The sequence below is a fragment of the Corythoichthys intestinalis genome, chromosome 11, assembly GCF_030265065.1.
Source record: "Corythoichthys intestinalis isolate RoL2023-P3 chromosome 11, ASM3026506v1, whole genome shotgun sequence".
NCBI classification, from domain to species: domain Eukaryota; kingdom Metazoa; phylum Chordata; class Actinopteri; order Syngnathiformes; family Syngnathidae; genus Corythoichthys; species Corythoichthys intestinalis.
Window position 1 is genome coordinate 52,431,969 of NC_080405.1, and position 18,459 is coordinate 52,450,427.

General features: G+C 42.5%; 3 protein-coding genes across 3 annotated transcripts; all 3 read left to right on the forward strand.

Annotated features, from left to right (window-relative positions):
* Positions 1 to 6,916: 6,916 nt before the first annotated feature.
* Positions 6,917 to 8,515, forward strand: LOC130924588 (sarcoplasmic reticulum histidine-rich calcium-binding protein-like). Its single transcript, XM_057851251.1, has 2 exons — positions 6,917 to 7,074; positions 7,158 to 8,515. The coding sequence occupies exons 1-2, from the start codon at positions 7,020 to 7,022 to the stop codon at positions 8,468 to 8,470; spliced, it is 1,368 nt and encodes a 455-aa protein (XP_057707234.1). The 5' UTR covers positions 6,917 to 7,019; the 3' UTR covers positions 8,471 to 8,515.
* A 1,348-nt stretch (positions 8,516 to 9,863) lies between these two features.
* On the forward strand, positions 9,864 to 11,120 carry LOC130924333 (sarcoplasmic reticulum histidine-rich calcium-binding protein-like). The gene is made up of 2 exons (XM_057850805.1): positions 9,864 to 10,027; positions 10,110 to 11,120. Exons 1-2 carry the CDS (start codon positions 9,973 to 9,975, stop codon positions 10,862 to 10,864), a joined length of 810 nt encoding a protein of 269 aa, XP_057706788.1. The 5' UTR covers positions 9,864 to 9,972; the 3' UTR covers positions 10,865 to 11,120.
* Positions 11,121 to 13,985: 2,865 nt separating this feature from the next.
* On the forward strand, positions 13,986 to 16,722 carry LOC130923633 (sarcoplasmic reticulum histidine-rich calcium-binding protein-like). The gene is made up of 3 exons (XM_057849439.1): positions 13,986 to 14,134; positions 14,219 to 15,377; positions 15,594 to 16,722. The coding sequence occupies exons 1-3, from the start codon at positions 14,077 to 14,079 to the stop codon at positions 16,582 to 16,584; spliced, it is 2,208 nt and encodes a 735-aa protein (XP_057705422.1). The 5' UTR covers positions 13,986 to 14,076; the 3' UTR covers positions 16,585 to 16,722.
* Positions 16,723 to 18,459: the final 1,737 nt, after the last annotated feature.

Here is an 18,459-nt window from a genome sequence, read left to right on the forward strand (position 1 = left end):
TCAACAGGAAGTGACACCCAAATTTCCCCAAATCAACAGGAAGTGACCTGATATCAACAGAAAGTGATCTAAACTCAACAGGAAGTCACCCCAAACAACAGAAATCTGCCTGATATGAAAAGGAAGTGATCTGATATCAACAAGAAGTGGCTGCCAAACGCCCCCAACTCAAAAGGAAGTGGACTGGATCAACAGGAAGTGACACCCAAATGTCCCCAAATCAACAGGAAGTGACCAGACATCAACAGGAAGTGACCCCGAATTGCCCACAAATCAACAGGAAGTGAACTGAAATCAACATGAAGTGACACCAAGAAGTTACCTTTTCTATTTTTATTAACATTGTATATATGTATTCATATTATTATTTAAAAAATACAACGCTTATCAATAATAATAGAAATAGATTATAATAATACTTGAAATGTAATTTTAAAGAACCCAAAATATATATAGTGTGACCACTGTCCCCGAAAGGGTGAAGACACAGACAAATGAAACGAAGACTAAAACTAATTTTTACAGCGAAATGATGAAAACCTATATGTCTTCTGACCATCTTATTGCCAGAGGGCACTGTGAAACGTCCACAGTGTTCTTCCCAGATTCAATAAAAGCATGACAGGTGAGACTCACATAACTTTATTCAATTTGCTTCCATTTTTCAGTCGCTGACCCAGGCTGGCGTTGCTGGAAAGTGTGTGCTTGTGTTTTAATGTCCATCTGTCTGTATGTGTCATTGTCTTTAATGAAGCCTCCAGGTCAGAGCGGCTTTCTCATTAAGGCAGTGTGTGTAGGTGTGGAGAGCAAACAGTGGAGTTGCTCTGGAAACATTGTGCCTGCCGTGGCGTGAAGCAAGTACTACAGGTAGGTAAGGTACATTCAAATGGACAGCTGCCACTATAATTGAATGTACAGTGAATTGTTGTCCCTCCTTTTTCATGCACCAGCGAGAACGAAAAGTGGTATGTGACGTGGCAAAATTGATTTTGCCATGTGGCATTTTTTTGGTTTGTGGCAAAATGGATTTTGGCATGACGCAAAATTGATTTTGCACCGTGGCATTTTTTTGGTATGTGGCAAAATGGATTTGGCATATGACATTTTTTTTGCCATGTGGCCAAATTGATTTTGCCATGTGACATTTTTTTTGCCATGTGGAAAAATTGATTTTTCCATGTAGCGTTTTTTTGCCATGTGGCATTTTTTTTTTTTGGCATGTGGCAAAATGGATTTTGGCATATGGCATTTTTTTGCCATGTGGCAAAATAGATTGTGCTATGTGGCTTTTTTTTTTTTTGCCATGTGGCAAAATAGATTTTGACATGTGGCATTTTTTGCTATGGGGCAAAATTGATTTTGCCATGTGGCATTTTTTTGCCATGTGGCATTTTTTTTTTGTATGTGGCAAAATTGATTTTGCTATGTGGCTTTTTTTTTTTTTTTTTTTTGCCATGTGGCAAAATAGATTTTGCCATGTGGCGTTTTTTTGCCATGTGGCATTTTTTTTGGTATGTGGCAAAATTGATTTTGCTATGTGTTTTTTTTTTTTTTTTTGCCATGTGGCAAAATAGATTTTGACATGTGGCATTTTTTGCTATGGGGCAAAATTGATTTTGCCATGTGGCATTTTTTTGCCATGTGGCATTTTTTTTGTATGTGGCAAAATGGATTTTGCCATGTGTTATTGTTTTGCCATGTGGCAAAATGGATTTTGGCATGTGACATTTTTTTGCCATTTGGCGAAATTAAATTTGCCATGTGGCATTATTTTTGGTATGTTTAATAATGGATTTTGATATGTGACATTTTTTTGTCATGTGGCAAAATTGATTTTGCCATGTGGCAAAATAGATTTTGACATGTGGCATTTTTTTGCTATGGGGCAAAATTAATTTTGCCATGTGGCATTTTTTTTGTATGTGGCAAAATGGATTTTGCCATGTGTTATTGTTTTGCCATGTGGCAAAATGGATTTTGGCATGTGACATTTTTTTGCCATTTGGCGAAATTAAATTTGCCATGTGGCATTATTTTTGGTATGTTTAATAATGGATTTTGATATGTGACATTTTTTGTCATGTGGCAAAATTGATTTGGCCAGGTGATATTTTTTTTGCCATGTGGAAAAATGGATTTTTCCATGTGGCATTTTTTTTTTGGTATGTGGTAAAATGGATTTTGGCATATGACATTTTTTTGCCATGTGGCAAAATTGATTTTGCCATGTGGCTTTTTTGTTGCCATGTGGCAAAATAGAGTTTGACATGTGGCATTTTTTGTTATAGGGCAAAATTGATTTTGCCATGTGGCATTTTTTTGCCATGTGGCATTTTTTTTGTATGTGGCAAAATGGATTTTGCCATGTGTTATTGTTTTGACATGTGGCAAAATGGATTTTGGCATGTGACATTTTTTTGCCATTTGGCGAAATTAAATTTGCCATGTGGCATTATTTTTGGTATGTTCAATAATGGATTTTGATATGTGACATTTTTTGCCATGTAACAAAATCGATTTTGCCATTTGGCCTTTTTTTGGTATGTGGCAAAATGTATTTTGCCATGTGGCATTTCTTTTTGGTATATGGCAAAATTGATTTTTCCATATGGCATTTTTTTGCCATGTGGCATGTGGCATTTTTTTCTCTATGTAGCAAAATGGATTTTGCCATGTGTTATTGTTTTGCCATGTGGTAAAATGGATTTTGGCATGTGACATTTTTTCGCCATTCGGTGAAATTGATTTTGTCAGGTGATATTTTTTTTTGCCATGTGGCTATATTTTCATATGTGGTAAATTGATTTTGGCACGTGCCATTTTTTTACCATGTAACAAAATCGATTTTGCAATGTGGCATTTTTTTGGTACGTGGCAAAATGGATTGTGCCCAGTGGCAATTTTTTTGCCATGTGGCCAAATTGATTTTGCCATGTGACATTTTTTTTGCCATGTGGAAAAATTGATTTTTCCATGTAGCGTTTTTTTGCCATGTGGCATTTTTTTTTTTTGGCATGTGGCAAAATGGATTTTGGCATATGGCATTTTTTTGCCATGTGGCAAAATAGATTGTGCTATGTGGCTTTTTTTTTTTTTGCCATGTGGCAAAATAGATTTTGACATGTGGCATTTTTTGCTATGGGGCAAAATTGATTTTGCCATGTGGCATTTTTTTTGCCATGTGGCATTTTTTTTTGTATGTGGCAAAATTGATTTTGCTATGTGGCTTTTTTTTTTTTTTTTTTTGCCATGTGGCAAAATAGATTTTGCCATGTGGCGTTTTTTTGCCATGTGGCATTTTTTTTGGTATGTGGCAAAATTGATTTTGCTATGTGTTTTTTTTTTTTTTTTTGCCATGTGGCAAAATAGATTTTGACATGTGGCATTTTTTGCTATGGGGCAAAATTGATTTTGCCATGTGGCATTTTTTTGCCATGTGGCATTTTTTTTGTATGTGGCAAAATGGATTTTGCCATGTGTTATTGTTTTGCCATGTGGCAAAATGGATTTTGGCATGTGACATTTTTTTGCCATTTGGCGAAATTAAATTTGCCATATGGCATTATTTTTGGTATGTTTAATAATGGATTTTGATATGTGACATTTTTTTGTCATGTGGCAAAATTGATTTTGCCATGTGGCAAAATAGATTTTGACATGTGGCATTTTTTTGCTATGGGGCAAAATTAATTTTGCCATGTGGCATTTTTTTTGTATGTGGCAAAATGGATTTTGCCATGTGTTATTGTTTTGCCATGTGGCAAAATGGATTTTGGCATGTGACATTTTTTTGCCATTTGGCGAAATTAAATTTGCCATGTGGCATTATTTTTGGTATGTTTAATAATGGATTTTGATATGTGACATTTTTTGTCATGTGGCAAAATTGATTTGGCCAGGTGATATTTTTTTTGCCATGTGGAAAAATGGATTTTTCCATGTGGCATTTTTTTTTTGGTATGTGGTAAAATGGATTTTGGCATATGACATTTTTTTGCCATGTGGCAAAATTGATTTTGCCATGTGGCTTTTTTGTTGCCATGTGGCAAAATAGAGTTTGACATGTGGCATTTTTTGTTATAGGGCAAAATTGATTTTGCCATGTGGCATTTTTTTGCCATGTGGCATTTTTTTTGTATGTGGCAAAATGGATTTTGCCATGTGTTATTGTTTTGACATGTGGCAAAATGGATTTTGGCATGTGACATTTTTTTGCCATTTGGCGAAATTAAATTTGCCATGTGGCATTATTTTTGGTATGTTCAATAATGGATTTTGATATGTGACATTTTTTGCCATGTAACAAAATCGATTTTGCCATTTGGCCTTTTTTTGGTATGTGGCAAAATGTATTTTGCCATGTGGCATTTCTTTTTGGTATATGGCAAAATTGATTTTTCCATATGGCATTTTTTTGCCATGTGGCATGTGGCATTTTTTTCTCTATGTAGCAAAATGGATTTTGCCATGTGTTATTGTTTTGCCATGTGGTAAAATGGATTTTGGCATGTGACATTTTTTCGCCATTCGGTGAAATTGATTTTGTCAGGTGATATTTTTTTTTGCCATGTGGCTATATTTTCATATGTGGTAAATTGATTTTGGCACGTGCCATTTTTTTACCATGTAACAAAATCGATTTTGCAATGTGGCATTTTTTTGGTACGTGGCAAAATGGATTGTGCCCAGTGGCAATTTTTTTGCCATGTGGCATTTTTTTTCCTATGTTGCAAAATGGATTTTGCCATGCGTTATTGTTTTGCCATGTGGTAAAATGGATTTTGGCATGTGTTATTGGTTTGCCATGTGGTAAAATGGATTTCGGCATGTGACTTTTTTTTTTGCCATTTGGTGAAATTGAATTTGCCATGTTTTCCCATGTGGCATTTTTTTGGGTATGTTTCAAAATGGATTTTGGCATGTGACATTTTTTGCCATGTGACATTATTTTGGTATGTGGCAAATGGATTTTGACACATGGCATTTTTTTTGCCATGTAACAAAATCGATTTTGCCATGTGGCATTTTTTTGGTATGTGGCAAAATGGATTTTGGTATGTGGCATTTATTTTTTGTATGTGGCTCCTTTTTTGGTAGATGGCATTTTTGCAGGCCATGCACGTCCATGCCATTGACGGCTATGCACGTCCAAATTTTCCATTCATTTTAAATGGCAGAAAAACATGGCAAAATCAATTTAGCCACATGCCAAAATTCATTTTGCCATATACCAAATACCACTTTTTGTTCTCGGCCCAGCTGGAGAAAAGTAGCAGAATCCATGTAACTTGAGCATGAATCAACCAATTTATATGTATACTATATTATTTTCTTAGCGACGTCCCTGATCCGATCACGTCATTTTCAGATGATTGGATTCGAGTAATATAGATCAGGTTTTTAAATAAGCATGGAGTTTTGAAACCCATAGATTTGGAATAGAGTGAAGTTGGCTCGATCTTATTGTAACTATAGGTCAATCTGAGGTCACTACCCCACCACATTGTCCGATTCACTCCAAACTAGTCGCAAATGTTTGTGCTGTAAAAAAAACCGCTAGCAGTTGGACTGCTTTAAAGTGCATATGACATAAGATATACAGTAAATATGTTTTGTGCTTGTATGCTACGTTCACTTACATCCTGTGCATCTCCTGGGGGCCTGTTCTCAAAACCAAGTGACGCCCCTGGTCCCAAATTTGCCGTCACCTTTGTGTCTACGTCCACCAAACAGAATGCTACGACACCAGCGCTCGCTGTCGCCAGGAACGCACCCTCCCAGTGGCGGTTTTAAGGATGGGCTACAGGGGCACTGGCCCCCTCTCTAATTTGAATGACCCCTGAAGTGCCCTGGTTCCCATTTTATTACAAAGCATGGCATTTGGCAAATCCTTTTTTTCTGAAGTGAGAGAGAATGAGATAATGTTTTTCCTAGAGCATGTTAAAGCAACACTAGGTAACAATCATTATAAAGTATTTTCATAACATTTGTGATATTTCGTGACCCCCCCCCCCCCTCAACTGAACTCGTCAACGCTGACGAGTTTGGTTCGGGTGGGGGTGGGTTAGCCACACAATGCTACACAGTTGCTAACTATCATTTGCTATTATTTACACAACTGGATTAATTACCTTATTACTATTCATCCTTCACACAGCCGCTGAAAACAGAAATGTCGTTGAATCCATTTGCAGGTGACAGTGAGATCATGATTTTACGACACTGTGCGGGTGTTCTCTGGTCCTCAAGGGAAACGCAGTCTTCCTTAAGGCAAAACACTACCGCTTTTGTCCATCGGCGTCGGTAAAATTGAGCAAAACTGAAAAGTTACCTAGTGTTGCTATGAATATTAATGTTACTTTTGTAATTAAAATGGCTTTTCAAAAAAGTGATTAAAATTTATTGTTCCCTGTATTGTATCCGTATATGCACACATTATGATTAAATCAATTTTACATTACAAAATATTAGAAACTTGACTTACCAGATGTTTTCACCGCTTCATGCAGGATAATTTGTGTCCAAAACAAACACTGAAAAAAGATGGCTTGGCCCCTGAGGGTTACATGGGGCCCCTTCTTGGCCCCTGTTTCAGAAAAATCCTTGAATCGCCACCACACCCACCAAATGGGTTTCAGAATCAACACATTTCAAACTAAACTGAGGCAGTTGTTGAGCCAAAGCCGCAGAAAAGGGCAGTAATCGGAAAAAAAAAGAAGAAATGTTATTTTTCTGCCTTTCGGTTTTCGGCCAAGTATTTCCAATATTCAGTTTCAGCCAAGAATTTTGCTTTTGGTAGATCCCTAATATATGTGTATAATGTTAACAAAGATAATCAAATTAAAATGATTAAAATAAATACATTCTACTTATAGCTCCCCGTAACACCCTCACATTATTTCATGCAGCTGTGTTAGTCCTAATTACAGCCAATTATCTCCAGCTTTGCGCGCATTTCACTCGCTTTAAAAGCTGTCGCAGTCTGTCCTTGTCACAACTGTCACTGCAAAACCAACACGATGGCTTTGGTTTGGCTCATGGCTGTTCTGGTAAATGCTGTCTTGATAGAAAAAGGTAAGAAAACTGATTTTAAACCCGTCTAAAGAAGCAGGTGTAATTGTCTCACCAAATGATGAAATGACTTTTTGTCTCATCAGGCCTTTGTGTTCCTGTTGGCGCTACGAAAGGCCAGCCTGTAACAAAAGTGGAATTGAATGACAAAGCAAGCCATGATGACTTCAGCAATGACCAAAAGAGCTACAACATGACCAAGGACCAGCAGAACGATGAAGCATTCGACGACCACAACAAGGGCCACAATGCCACTAAGGAGCAGCAGAACGATCAAGTCTTTGCCTATGACCACCACGAGGGCCACAACCACACAAAGGGGCAGCAGAGCGATGACTCCTTCAATGACCACCACAAGGGCCACAATGTGACAAAGGAGCAGCAGAGCGACTCTTTCAATGACCACCACAACGCAACCAAGCAGAGCGACGAGGCCTTCAGTGACCACCACAACGCGACCAAGCAGGGCGACGAGGCCTTCAGTGACCACCACAACGCGACCAAGCAGGGCGACGAGGCCTTCAGTGACCACCACAACGCGACCAAGCAGGGCGACGAGGCCTTCAGTGACCACCACAACGCGACCAAGCAGGGCGACGAGGCCTTCAGTGACCACCACAACGCGACCAAGCAGAGCGACGAGGCCTTCAGTGACCACCACAACGCGACCAAGCAGGGCGACGAGGCCTTCAGTGACCACCACAACGCGACCAAGCAGAGCGACGAGGCCTTCAGTGACCACCACAACGCGACCAAGCAGAGCGACGAGGCCTTCAGTGACCACCACAACGCGACCAAGCAGAGCGACGAGGCCTTCAGTGACCACCACAACGCCACCAAGCAGAGCGACGAGGCCTTCAGTGACCACCACAACGCCACCAAGCAGAGCGACGAGGCCTTCAGTGACCACCACAACGCGACCAAGCAGAGCGACGAGGCCTTCAGTGACCACCACAGCGCGACCAAGCAGAGCGACGAGGCCTTCAGTGACCACCACAACGCGACCAAGCAGAGCGACGAGGCCTTCAGTGACCACCACAACGCCACCAAGCAGAGCGACGAGGCCTTCAGTGACCACCACAACGCCACCAAGCAGGGCGACGAGGCCTTCAGTGACCACCACAACGCCACCAAGCAGGGCGACGAGGCCTTCAGTGACCACCACAACGCCACCAAGCAGGGCGACGAGGCCTTCAGTGACCACCACAACGCCACCAAGCAGGGCGACGAGGCCTTCAGTGACCACCACAACGCCACCAAGCAGGGCGACGAGGCCTTCAGTGACCACCACAATGCCACCAAGCAGAGCGACATGTTCAACCTACGCAAAGATATGTCTGGCAACCAGAATTACAAAATGGATGATGATGATGACTATGTGTTTACAGTGACTGTTTAAAGTCTGCAATTGTCTCCATTTGCTACAATAAATTTCCTTACTTGACGTGTATTCATTTTTATCATGCGACATCACTGCCACCCCACATTGCCTGATTTGCTCCCAACTGGTCACGAACGTTAGTGCTACGCAGTGTTTTCATCGACGCTGACTGTAACGAAAATATTTTCATGGCGAGACTATAACTGCTAAAGTGTCTTGGGAGACTAAAATATACCAAAATTGATGCCAGTTTGCAGCTGGAAGAAAAATGCGTCATGTGTGATACTTTATATGCACTTAGCCTGCAGTGTCACCAGTGATGTGGTGCTCCCCCTCCCCATTGCTTGTTTTGAGACTTGCCCGGTAATGTTACTTTAGCCTTTTAAGGGTCTGAGTCATCAGACCCTAAATGTAATTCCTAGTGCTAGTGAACCAGTCTTGCTCGTGTTAGCGTTAGCTTCAGAATGGCAAGTGTCCTCTTACAGCACTGGCTAGTTTAAAGCATGTCCAGTTGCTACCAAAATATTCCACTGGAATAGTGTCTGTTGGCTCCCATTGACAGCGCTAGACGCCTAATCCATTTAGAGTGGGAGGGGCAAATGAATGTTCATTCGAAACTAAAGCGTTCACAGCCATTCTGAGTTTTCTGGCATTTACAGGTCACTTCCTGTTTATTTTGAATCACTGATTATTCATTTGGTGAGATTCCCGGGTCACTTCCTGTTCTGTAATTCGATATCAACAGGAAATGACCCATAAATGCCCCGGAATCAAAATGAAGTGACTGAAAATCAAGAGCAAATGACCTGAAATGCCCCAAAATTAACTCATTGCCAGGCATTGGCTGCCACTGACAACTATGGACGTCCAATCCGTTTGAAGTGGGAGGGATGGCAGTGAATGAACAAATGTTCCTTTGCTTATCTTGAGCCTCGTATCGCAAATTGTATCATCGTGAGGTACTCAATTTTTAGTTTCGGCTAAGAATTTTGCTTTTGGTACATTGCTAATATAATATATAAAATATATACAAAGATAATCTAATTAAAAGAAAATACATTGCAGTTGTAGCTCCCAATAATACCCTTACATGATTTTTTTTTTTTTTGGGGGGGGGGGGGGGGGGGCGGTGTTTCATACGATATGAAGCCATTAATTTCTCATTTAATGTTTAATCTTTGTTGGGGCTTTTAATACTTCTAAATAGAATTACTTTGGACATTGAGTTTTGGTGTAGTAAGTGGTTTGTTGTTCCTTCAGGTCTGATAATGAAGGCATGAAATTGCTTTGTGGAACTCACATTTCATATTCTTTCAACATTTGTAATTGCCATACAACTGCTAAACAAAGTCAATAGTACTGAAAAACAATTCATGGGGTTAAAATTTTGCTCATTCAAATGTTTGCAGCTGTCTTAGTACTAATTACAGCCAATTATCTCCAGCTTTGCTCACTTTTCGCTCATTTTAAAAGCTGTTGTAGCTTGTCTTTTTCACAACTGTCACTGCAACACCAACACGATGGCTTCTGTTTGGCTCGTGGCTGTTCTGGTAAACGCTATTTTGATAGAAAAAGGTAAGAAAACAGTTTTAAACCCGGCTAAAGAAACAGGTGTGTTTGTCCTTGCAAATGCCAAAATAACTTTTTGTCTCTGCAGGCCTTTGTGTTCCTGTTGGTGCTACGAAAGGCCAACCTGTAACAAACGTGGAATTGAATGACAAAGCAAGTCACGATGACTTCAGCAATGACCAAAGGAACTATAACATGACCAAGGACCAGCAGAATGATGAAGCCTTCGACGACCACCACAAGGGCCACAATGCCACCAAGGGGCAGCAGAGCGACGAAGCATTCAATGACCAGCACAAGGGCCACAACGCGACCAAGCAGAGCGACGAGGCCTTCGGTGACCACCGCAACGCCACCAAGCAGAGCGACGAGGCCTTCGGTGACCACCGCAACGCCACCAAGCAGAGCGACGAGGCCTTCGGTGACCACCGCAACGCCACCAAGCAGAGCGACGAGGCCTTCGGTGACCACCGCAACGCCACCAAGCAGAGCGACGACTCCTTCGGTGACCACCGCAACGCCACCAAGCAGAGCGACGACTCCTTCGGTGACCACCGCAACGCCACCAAGCAGAGCGACGACTCCTTCGGTGACCACCGCAACGCCACCAAGCAGAGCGACGACTCCTTCGGTGACCACCGCAACGCCACCAAGCAGAGCGACGACTCCTTCGGTGACCACCGCAACGCCACCAAGCAGAGCGACGACGCCTTCGGTGACCACCGCAACGCCACCAAGGGGCAGCAGAGCGACATGTTTAACCTACGCGAAGATGTGTCTGGCTACCAGAATAACAAAATGGATGATGACTCTGAAGAGAGTGTGTTTACAGTGACTGTTTAGTATTCTATTGTCTCCATTTGCTACAATAAAGAATTTACTTGACGTTTATTTGATTTTATCATGTGAATTCACAGCCCCCACATTGTCTGATTAGCTCCAAACTAGTCGTGAATGTTTGTGCTACGCAGTGTATTCAACGATGACTATAACGAAAACGTTTCAATTTTCACGGCGAGACAACAGCTAAAGTGTCTTGGGAAGCTAAAACATTGTAAATGCCAGTTTTCATCTAACCAAATGAAAATGACCAATGGTTTCCGTCGTGTGTGTGTGTGTGTGGCATTTTATGTGTAGTTTGCAGTGTCACTCATGTGACGTGCTGCACCCCCTCCCCATTGCTCGTAAGACGCATTAACATTCATTTTATCTTGGTAAAAGAGAATATGCAATGTTGCTTTAGTCTTTTTAAAGGTCTGCTGAGTGATCAGACACTAAATGTAACTCCTAGGGCTGGCGTACCATTCTGGCCCGTGTTAGCATTAGCTTCAGAATGGCGAGTGTTCTCTTAGAACACTGGCCAGTTTAATGCAGAGCCAACAAGTTGCTACGAAAACCTTCCACACTCTTGGCTGCAAATGACAGCACTAGACGCCTAATCCATTAAGAGTGGGAGGGGTGAATGAATGTTCAGTTGAAACTAGGGCTGTCAAAATTATCGTGTTAACGAGCGGTAATTTTTAAAATTAATCACGTTAAAATATTTGACGCAATTAACGCACATCCCCCGCTCAAACAGATTAAAATGACAGCACAGTGCAATACCAACTTGTTACTTGTGTTTTTTGGAGTTTTGTTGCCCTCTGCTGGCGCTTGGGTGCGACTGATTTTATGGGCTCAAGCACTCATGAGCATTGTGTAATCTCCCCACTGTATATGTTATACAGTAAAGGCGAGTGGACACAGGCGTTCTTTGGACCGCGCCGTTTATTGGCATGAGCTTCGGCAACTCCTTCACAACAAACATAAGTATCGTTTAGTGAAAGCACAACAAAAATAATATTCCTATCTCTCAAAAAAAATGTTCACAAAAAGAAAAGCACTTCAGTCTATAGTAATGAGGCCCTATTCGGACACACAGTTAAACAACAATGCAAAATGAACTGGCATTCCATATAAAAATAGCTATGCAAAATACACGTAAAACTTTTCACTCTATTTTTATTATTGTTATTTTTATTCTTCTTATTATTATATTAATTCTACTTTTGATTGAAAATTTTACAAATTTTATTAAAACAAAAACATGAAGAGGGGCTTAATTTTTAATATAAAATTACTATAACTTGTAACTATAACATTTATCGTTTAAGAACTACAAGTCTTTCTATCCGTGGATCACTTTAACAGAAAGAATGTTGATAATGCCATTTGTGGATTTATTGTTACAATAAACAAATACAGTACTGATGTACAGTATGTTGTATGTATAGATCCATCGTGTGTCTTATCTTTCCATTCCAACAATAATTTACATAAAAATATGGCATATTTTAGAGATGGTTTGAATTGCGATTAATTAATTTTTAAGCTGTAATTAACTCGATTAAAAATTTTAATCATTTGACAGCCCTAAAAATTTTATTAAGAAAACATTAAGAGGGGCTTTAATATAAAATTTCTATAACTTGTTCTAACATTTATCTTTTAAGAACTACAAGTCTTTCTATCGATGGATCGCTTTAACAGAATGTTAATAATGTTAATGCCATCTTGTTAATTTATTGTTATGTAAACAAATACAGTACTTATGTACCGTATGTTGAATGTATATATTCATCTTGTGTCTTTCCATCCCAACAATAATTTACAGAAAAATATGGCATATTTCATAGATGGTTTGAATTGCGATTAATTACGATGAATTAATTATTAAGCTGTAATTAACTCGATTAAAAATGTTAATCGTTTGACAGCCCTAGTTGAAACTAAAGCATTCATAGCCAGTCTGATTTTTGGGGCATTATTTACAGGTCACTTCCTGTTGAGTTTATTCATTTGGGGAGATTCCGGGGTCACTTCTAGTTATGTAATCCAATGTCAACATGACGTGGCACAAAAACGCCCCAAAATAAACATGAAGTGACTGAAAATCAATAGCAAATGACATGAAATGCCCCAAAATTAACTCATCGGCAGGCATTGGCTGCCACTGACGGCCACAGACGTCCAATCCGTTTGAAGTGGGAGGGATGGCAGTGAATGAACAAATGTTCATTTGGTTATCGTGTGACTCGTATCGCAAATTGTATCACATCATGAGGTACTTGATTTTCAGTTTCGGCCAAGAATTTTGCTTTTGTTTACACCCCTAATATACTACTTTAAATGTTAACAAAGATAATCCAATTTAAAATATAAATAAATCAATAAATACATTTTTCATAGCTCCCAATAACACCCTAACATGTTTTTTTTTCTGTGGTGGGGGGTGGGGAAAGGGTTGGGATTTCATACTATATAAAGCCATTCATTGTTTAATGTTTAATCTGTTGGGGATTTTTAATATGTCTAAATCAGGGCCGGCCCAGCCTATACGCAGACTATGCAGCTGCTTAGGGCCCCTGACCACGAGGGGGACCCCAATCTGGCAATTGTTAAATTAAATTCTATTTTGTTTACTACAGTTTGCTTTATTTGACCTTTGTGAGTTTTGATACTTATTTTCAAGCTTTAAAAAATAAAAGTTATTCCTTAACTTCTTTGTTTTCCTCTTTTAGAAAAAGGTTTGGCGCGATCTACTGTAGTATGCCGTGCAACAAAATCTGATTAATATACAAAATATGGACGTATGGGTTGGATTGCATGTATGGGTTTCACAGTACACTGTGACGAAATGGTGGGCCAAAAATATGGGGTCCTTGGCATTATTTTGCTTAGGGCCCCCAACTGGCCCTGTTCTAAATAGAATTACTTTGGACATTGAATTTTAGTGTAATAAGTGGTTTGTTCCTTCAGGTCTGATGATGAAGGCATGAATTTGCTTTGTAGAACTCACATTTCGTATTCTTTCAACATTTGTAATTGCCGTACAACTGCTAAACAAAGTCAATAGTACTGAAAAACAATTCATGGGGTTAACATTTTGCTCATCCAATTGTTTGCAGCTGTTTTAGTACTAATTACAGCCAATTATCTCCAGCTTTGCGCACCTTTCACTTGCTTTAAAAGCTGTCATAGCCTGTCTTTGTCACAACTGTCACTGCAACACCAACATGATGGCTTCGGTTTGGCTCGTGGCTGTTCTGGTAAATGCTGTCTTGATAGAAAAAGGTAAGAAAACTGATTTTAAACTCCGGCTAAAGAAAAAGGTGTCTTTGTCTCACCAAATGATGAAATGACTTTTTGTCTTTGCAGGCCTTTGTGTTCCTGTTGGCGCTACGAAAGGCCAACCTGCTGTAACAAACGTGGAATTGATTGACAAAGCAAGCCACAGTGACTTCAGCAATGACAAAAAGAGCTACAATATGACCAAGGACCAGCAGAACGATGAAGCCTTCGACGACCACCACAAGGGCCACAACGCCACCATGGGGCAGCAAAGCGGTGAAGCCTTGGCCGACCACCATGAGGGCTACAATGCCACAAAGGGTCAGCAGAGCGATCAAGTCTTTGACCATCACAAGGGCCACAACGCCACCAAGGGGCAGCAGAGTGACGAAGCCTTCAATGACCACCATGAGGGCCACAATGTCACCAAGGGGCAGCAAAGCGATGAAGCCTTGGGCGACCACCATGAGGGCCACAATGCCACCAAGGGGCAGCAGAGCGATGAAGCCTTCAATGACCACCACGAGGGCCACAACGCCACCAAGGGGCAGCAGAGCGATGACTCCTTCAATGACCACCACAAGGGCCACAACGCCACCAAGGGGCAGCAAAGCCACGCAGTCTTTGCCTACGACCACCATGAGGGTCACAATGCCACCAAGGGGCAGCATAGCGACGAAGCCTTCAATGACCACCACAAAGGCCACAATGCCACCAAGGGGCAGCAGAGCGTCGACGCCTTGGCCGACCACCATGAGGGCCACAATGCCACCAAGGGGCAGCAGAGCGACGACTCCTTCAAGGGCCACAACGCCACCAAGGGGCAGCAGAGCGACGACTCCTTCAAGGGCCACAACGCCACCAAGGGGCAGCAGAGCGACGACTCCTTCAAGGGCCACAACGCCACCAAGGGGCAGCAGAGCGACTACTCCTTCAAGGGCCACAACGCCACCAAGGGGCAGCAGAGCGACGACTCCTTCAAGGGCCACAACGCCACCAAGGGGCAGCAGAGCGACGACGCCTTCAAGGGCCACAACGCCACCAAGGGGCAGCAGAGCGACGACGCCTTCAAGGGCCACAACGCCACCAAGGGGCAGCAGAGCGACGACGCCTTCAAGGGCCACAACGCCACCAAGGGGCAGCAGAGCGACGACGCCTTCAAGGGCCACAACGCCACCAAGGGGCAGCAGAGCGACGACGCCTTCAAGGGCCACAACGCCACCAAGGGGCAGCAGAGCGACGACGCCTTCAAGGGCCACAACGCCACCAAGGGGCAGCAGAGCGACGACGCCTTTAACGACCACCACAAGGGCCACAACGCCACCAAGGGGCAGCAGAGCGACGACGCCTTTAACGACCACCACAAGGGCCACAACGCCACCAAGGGGCAGCAGAGCGACGACGCCTTTAACGACCACCACAAGGGCCACAACGCCACCAAGGGGCAGCAGAGCGACGACGCCTTTAACGACCACCACAAGGGCCACAACGCCACCAAGGGGCAGCAGAGCGACGACTCCTTTAACGACCACCACAAGGGCCACAACGCCACCAAGGGGCAGCAGAGCGACGACTCCTTCAATGACCGCCACAACTCCACCAAGGGGCAGCAAAGCGATGAAGCCTTGGCCGACCATCATGAGGGCCACAACGCCACCATGGGGCAGCAGAGTGACTACACCTTCAATGACCACCACAAGGGCCACAATGCCACCAAGGAGCAGCAGAGCGACGACTCCTTCAATGACCACCACAAGGGCCACAACTCCACCAAGGGGCAACAGAGCGATTCGGTCTTGGCCGACCACAACGAGGGCCACAACTCCACCAAGGGGCAGCAGAGTGACGACACCTTCAATGACCACCACAAGGGCCACAATGCCACCAAGGGGCAGCAGAGCAACGAAGCTTTCAATGACCACCACAAGGGCCACAATGCCACCAAGGGGCAGCAGAGCGATTCGGTCTTGGCCGACCACAACGAGGGCCACAACTCCACCAAGGGGCAGCAAAGCGATGAAGCCTTGGCCGACCACCATGAGGGCCACAATGCCACCAAGGGGCAGCAGATCGACGAAGCTTTCAATGACCACCACGAGGGACACAACGCCACAAAGGGTCAGCAGAGCGATCAAGTCTTTGCCTACGACCACCACGAGGGTCACAATGCCACCAAGGGGCAGCAGAGCGACGAAGCCTTCAATGACCACCACAAAGGCCACAATGCCACCAAGGGGCAGCAGAGCGTCGACGCCTTGGCCGACCACCATGAAGTCCACAATGCCACCAAGGGGCAGCAGAGCGACAACTCCTTCAATGACCACCGCGAGGTCCACAACGCCACCAAGGGGCAGCAGAGCGACGCTTTCAACCTACGTAAAGATATGTCTGGTTACCAGAATTACAAAATGGATGATGACTCTGAAGACGGTGTGTTTACAGTGATTGTTTAGTCTGTGGTTGTCTCCATTTGCAACAATAAAGAATTTTCCTAACCAGCTAAACTGTCTCTGGGGGACTAAAACATAAACTAATGCCAGGTTTCATCTGGGGAGATTCAAATGCGCCATGGTTTTTGTCACATGTGGGATATTTGTAGTTAGCCTGCTTTGTAACTGTCTGGTTGTCACTCATGTGAAATGCTGTGTGCCCCCCAACTCTCCCTATTGCTTTGAGACTCATGGTAGGATTTTTCTAACCTTGGCAAGAGAATAGGCAATGCTTTATCCTTAAAGGTCTTTGCTGTGTGATTATCACACACTAAATGTTCAGAATGGTGAGCATCCTTTTAGAACACTGGCCATTTTAAAGCAGAGTCACTAGGCTTTTCTGGTTGGTAAGTCTAGACTTGGAGATCAGACCAATCTGTTACAACGCTCGGACAGTTCTTTGCTTCTAGGTGGGTTGAAAATGTACTGCTTTTCCTGCTGAGTAATATCACAAAGTTGGCGGTGAAATGGTTGGGACCTTTATTTTTGGACTAAAAACTTTGAATTTTACCAACGAAATTTGACATTTTGTCGACTAAAACTAGACAAACATTTTGAAATGACTAAAATGTGACTAAGTATTTTTGTCCAAAACATCCAAAATAATCCCACCTCACGTGGATAACTCCCAGTGTTGGATTTTGCTAGTTGGCGTAGCACCACGAACCCATGTATTGGGGTCTTCCATCTTTGCCATCTTATTTTATGCTTACAACCTCTTGAAACCAGAGTACATAACACTTTGGAATGTTGTCTTGGTATTCATTATTTTTATGCATTTTTAAAAATAAAAATGGTGGAAAATGGACTTGAAGTTCTGCTCTGAGACCCCCAGTTTGGGCAAATTTCAAAATTGTCCTATATGCATGTGTGATACACCATTGGACAGCTTAAAATCTCAATTTTCTGGGGGATGAAAAATTCTGAACTGGAGGGCATTTAGAAAAAAACAGCAAAACCCGAACTGGAGATGAGAACATGAGAGCATAATTAAAGACGCCATCAATTTAACGAGATATTATAAGGTATTTACCTCTTTTCAATCCCAAAACTCCATCACAGAGTGTCAAGACACAGCTGTGAATGGCCACAGCCGGATTTTGGGGGGATTTTATATGTGAAACATGGTAATATAACAAAGGTAGTGATGCAGAAATCGCAGACGACAAGGAGTGGTGATTTTCATATATTTACCCTTTTAAACATTTTTTTCTTTGTTTGGATCGATTGCTCATCTAAAATACTGGGGAAAATACGACAGTAACAAAAAAAAAATACTAATAAATGATAGTTATGAGGTAGATATCTGTGACTTTTACAGACATCACTGACCCACCCCCATACTATACATCGGGTATGAGGTGCTTTTCAGCATGCGCATCTTTCGTGGCATGCCAGACCCACTTCAACTGGGCTTCCCCACCCCAGGCTTCAACTGGGACAGTGTGCTTTGGTCAGATGAGACCAAGATTGAGTTTTTTGGAACCAAACACTGTAAGTGGGTCTGGCGTGCCACGAAAGATGTGCATGCTGAAAAGCACCTCATACCCACTGTGAAGTATGGGGTGGATCAGTGATGCTGTGGGGCTGTTTCGGTTCCAAAGGCCCTGGGAACCTTGTTAGGGTGCATGGCATCATGAATGCTTTGAAATACCATGACATTTTAAATCAAAATCTGTTGCCCTCTGCCCGAAAGCTGAAGATGGGTTGTCACTGGGTCTTTCAGCAAGACAATGACCCTAAACATATGGCCAAATCTACACAGAAATGGTTCACCGGACACAAAATCAAGTCAATCAGTCCCCAGACCTTGTTTTGTTGGCAAAAGGGGGTTGTACA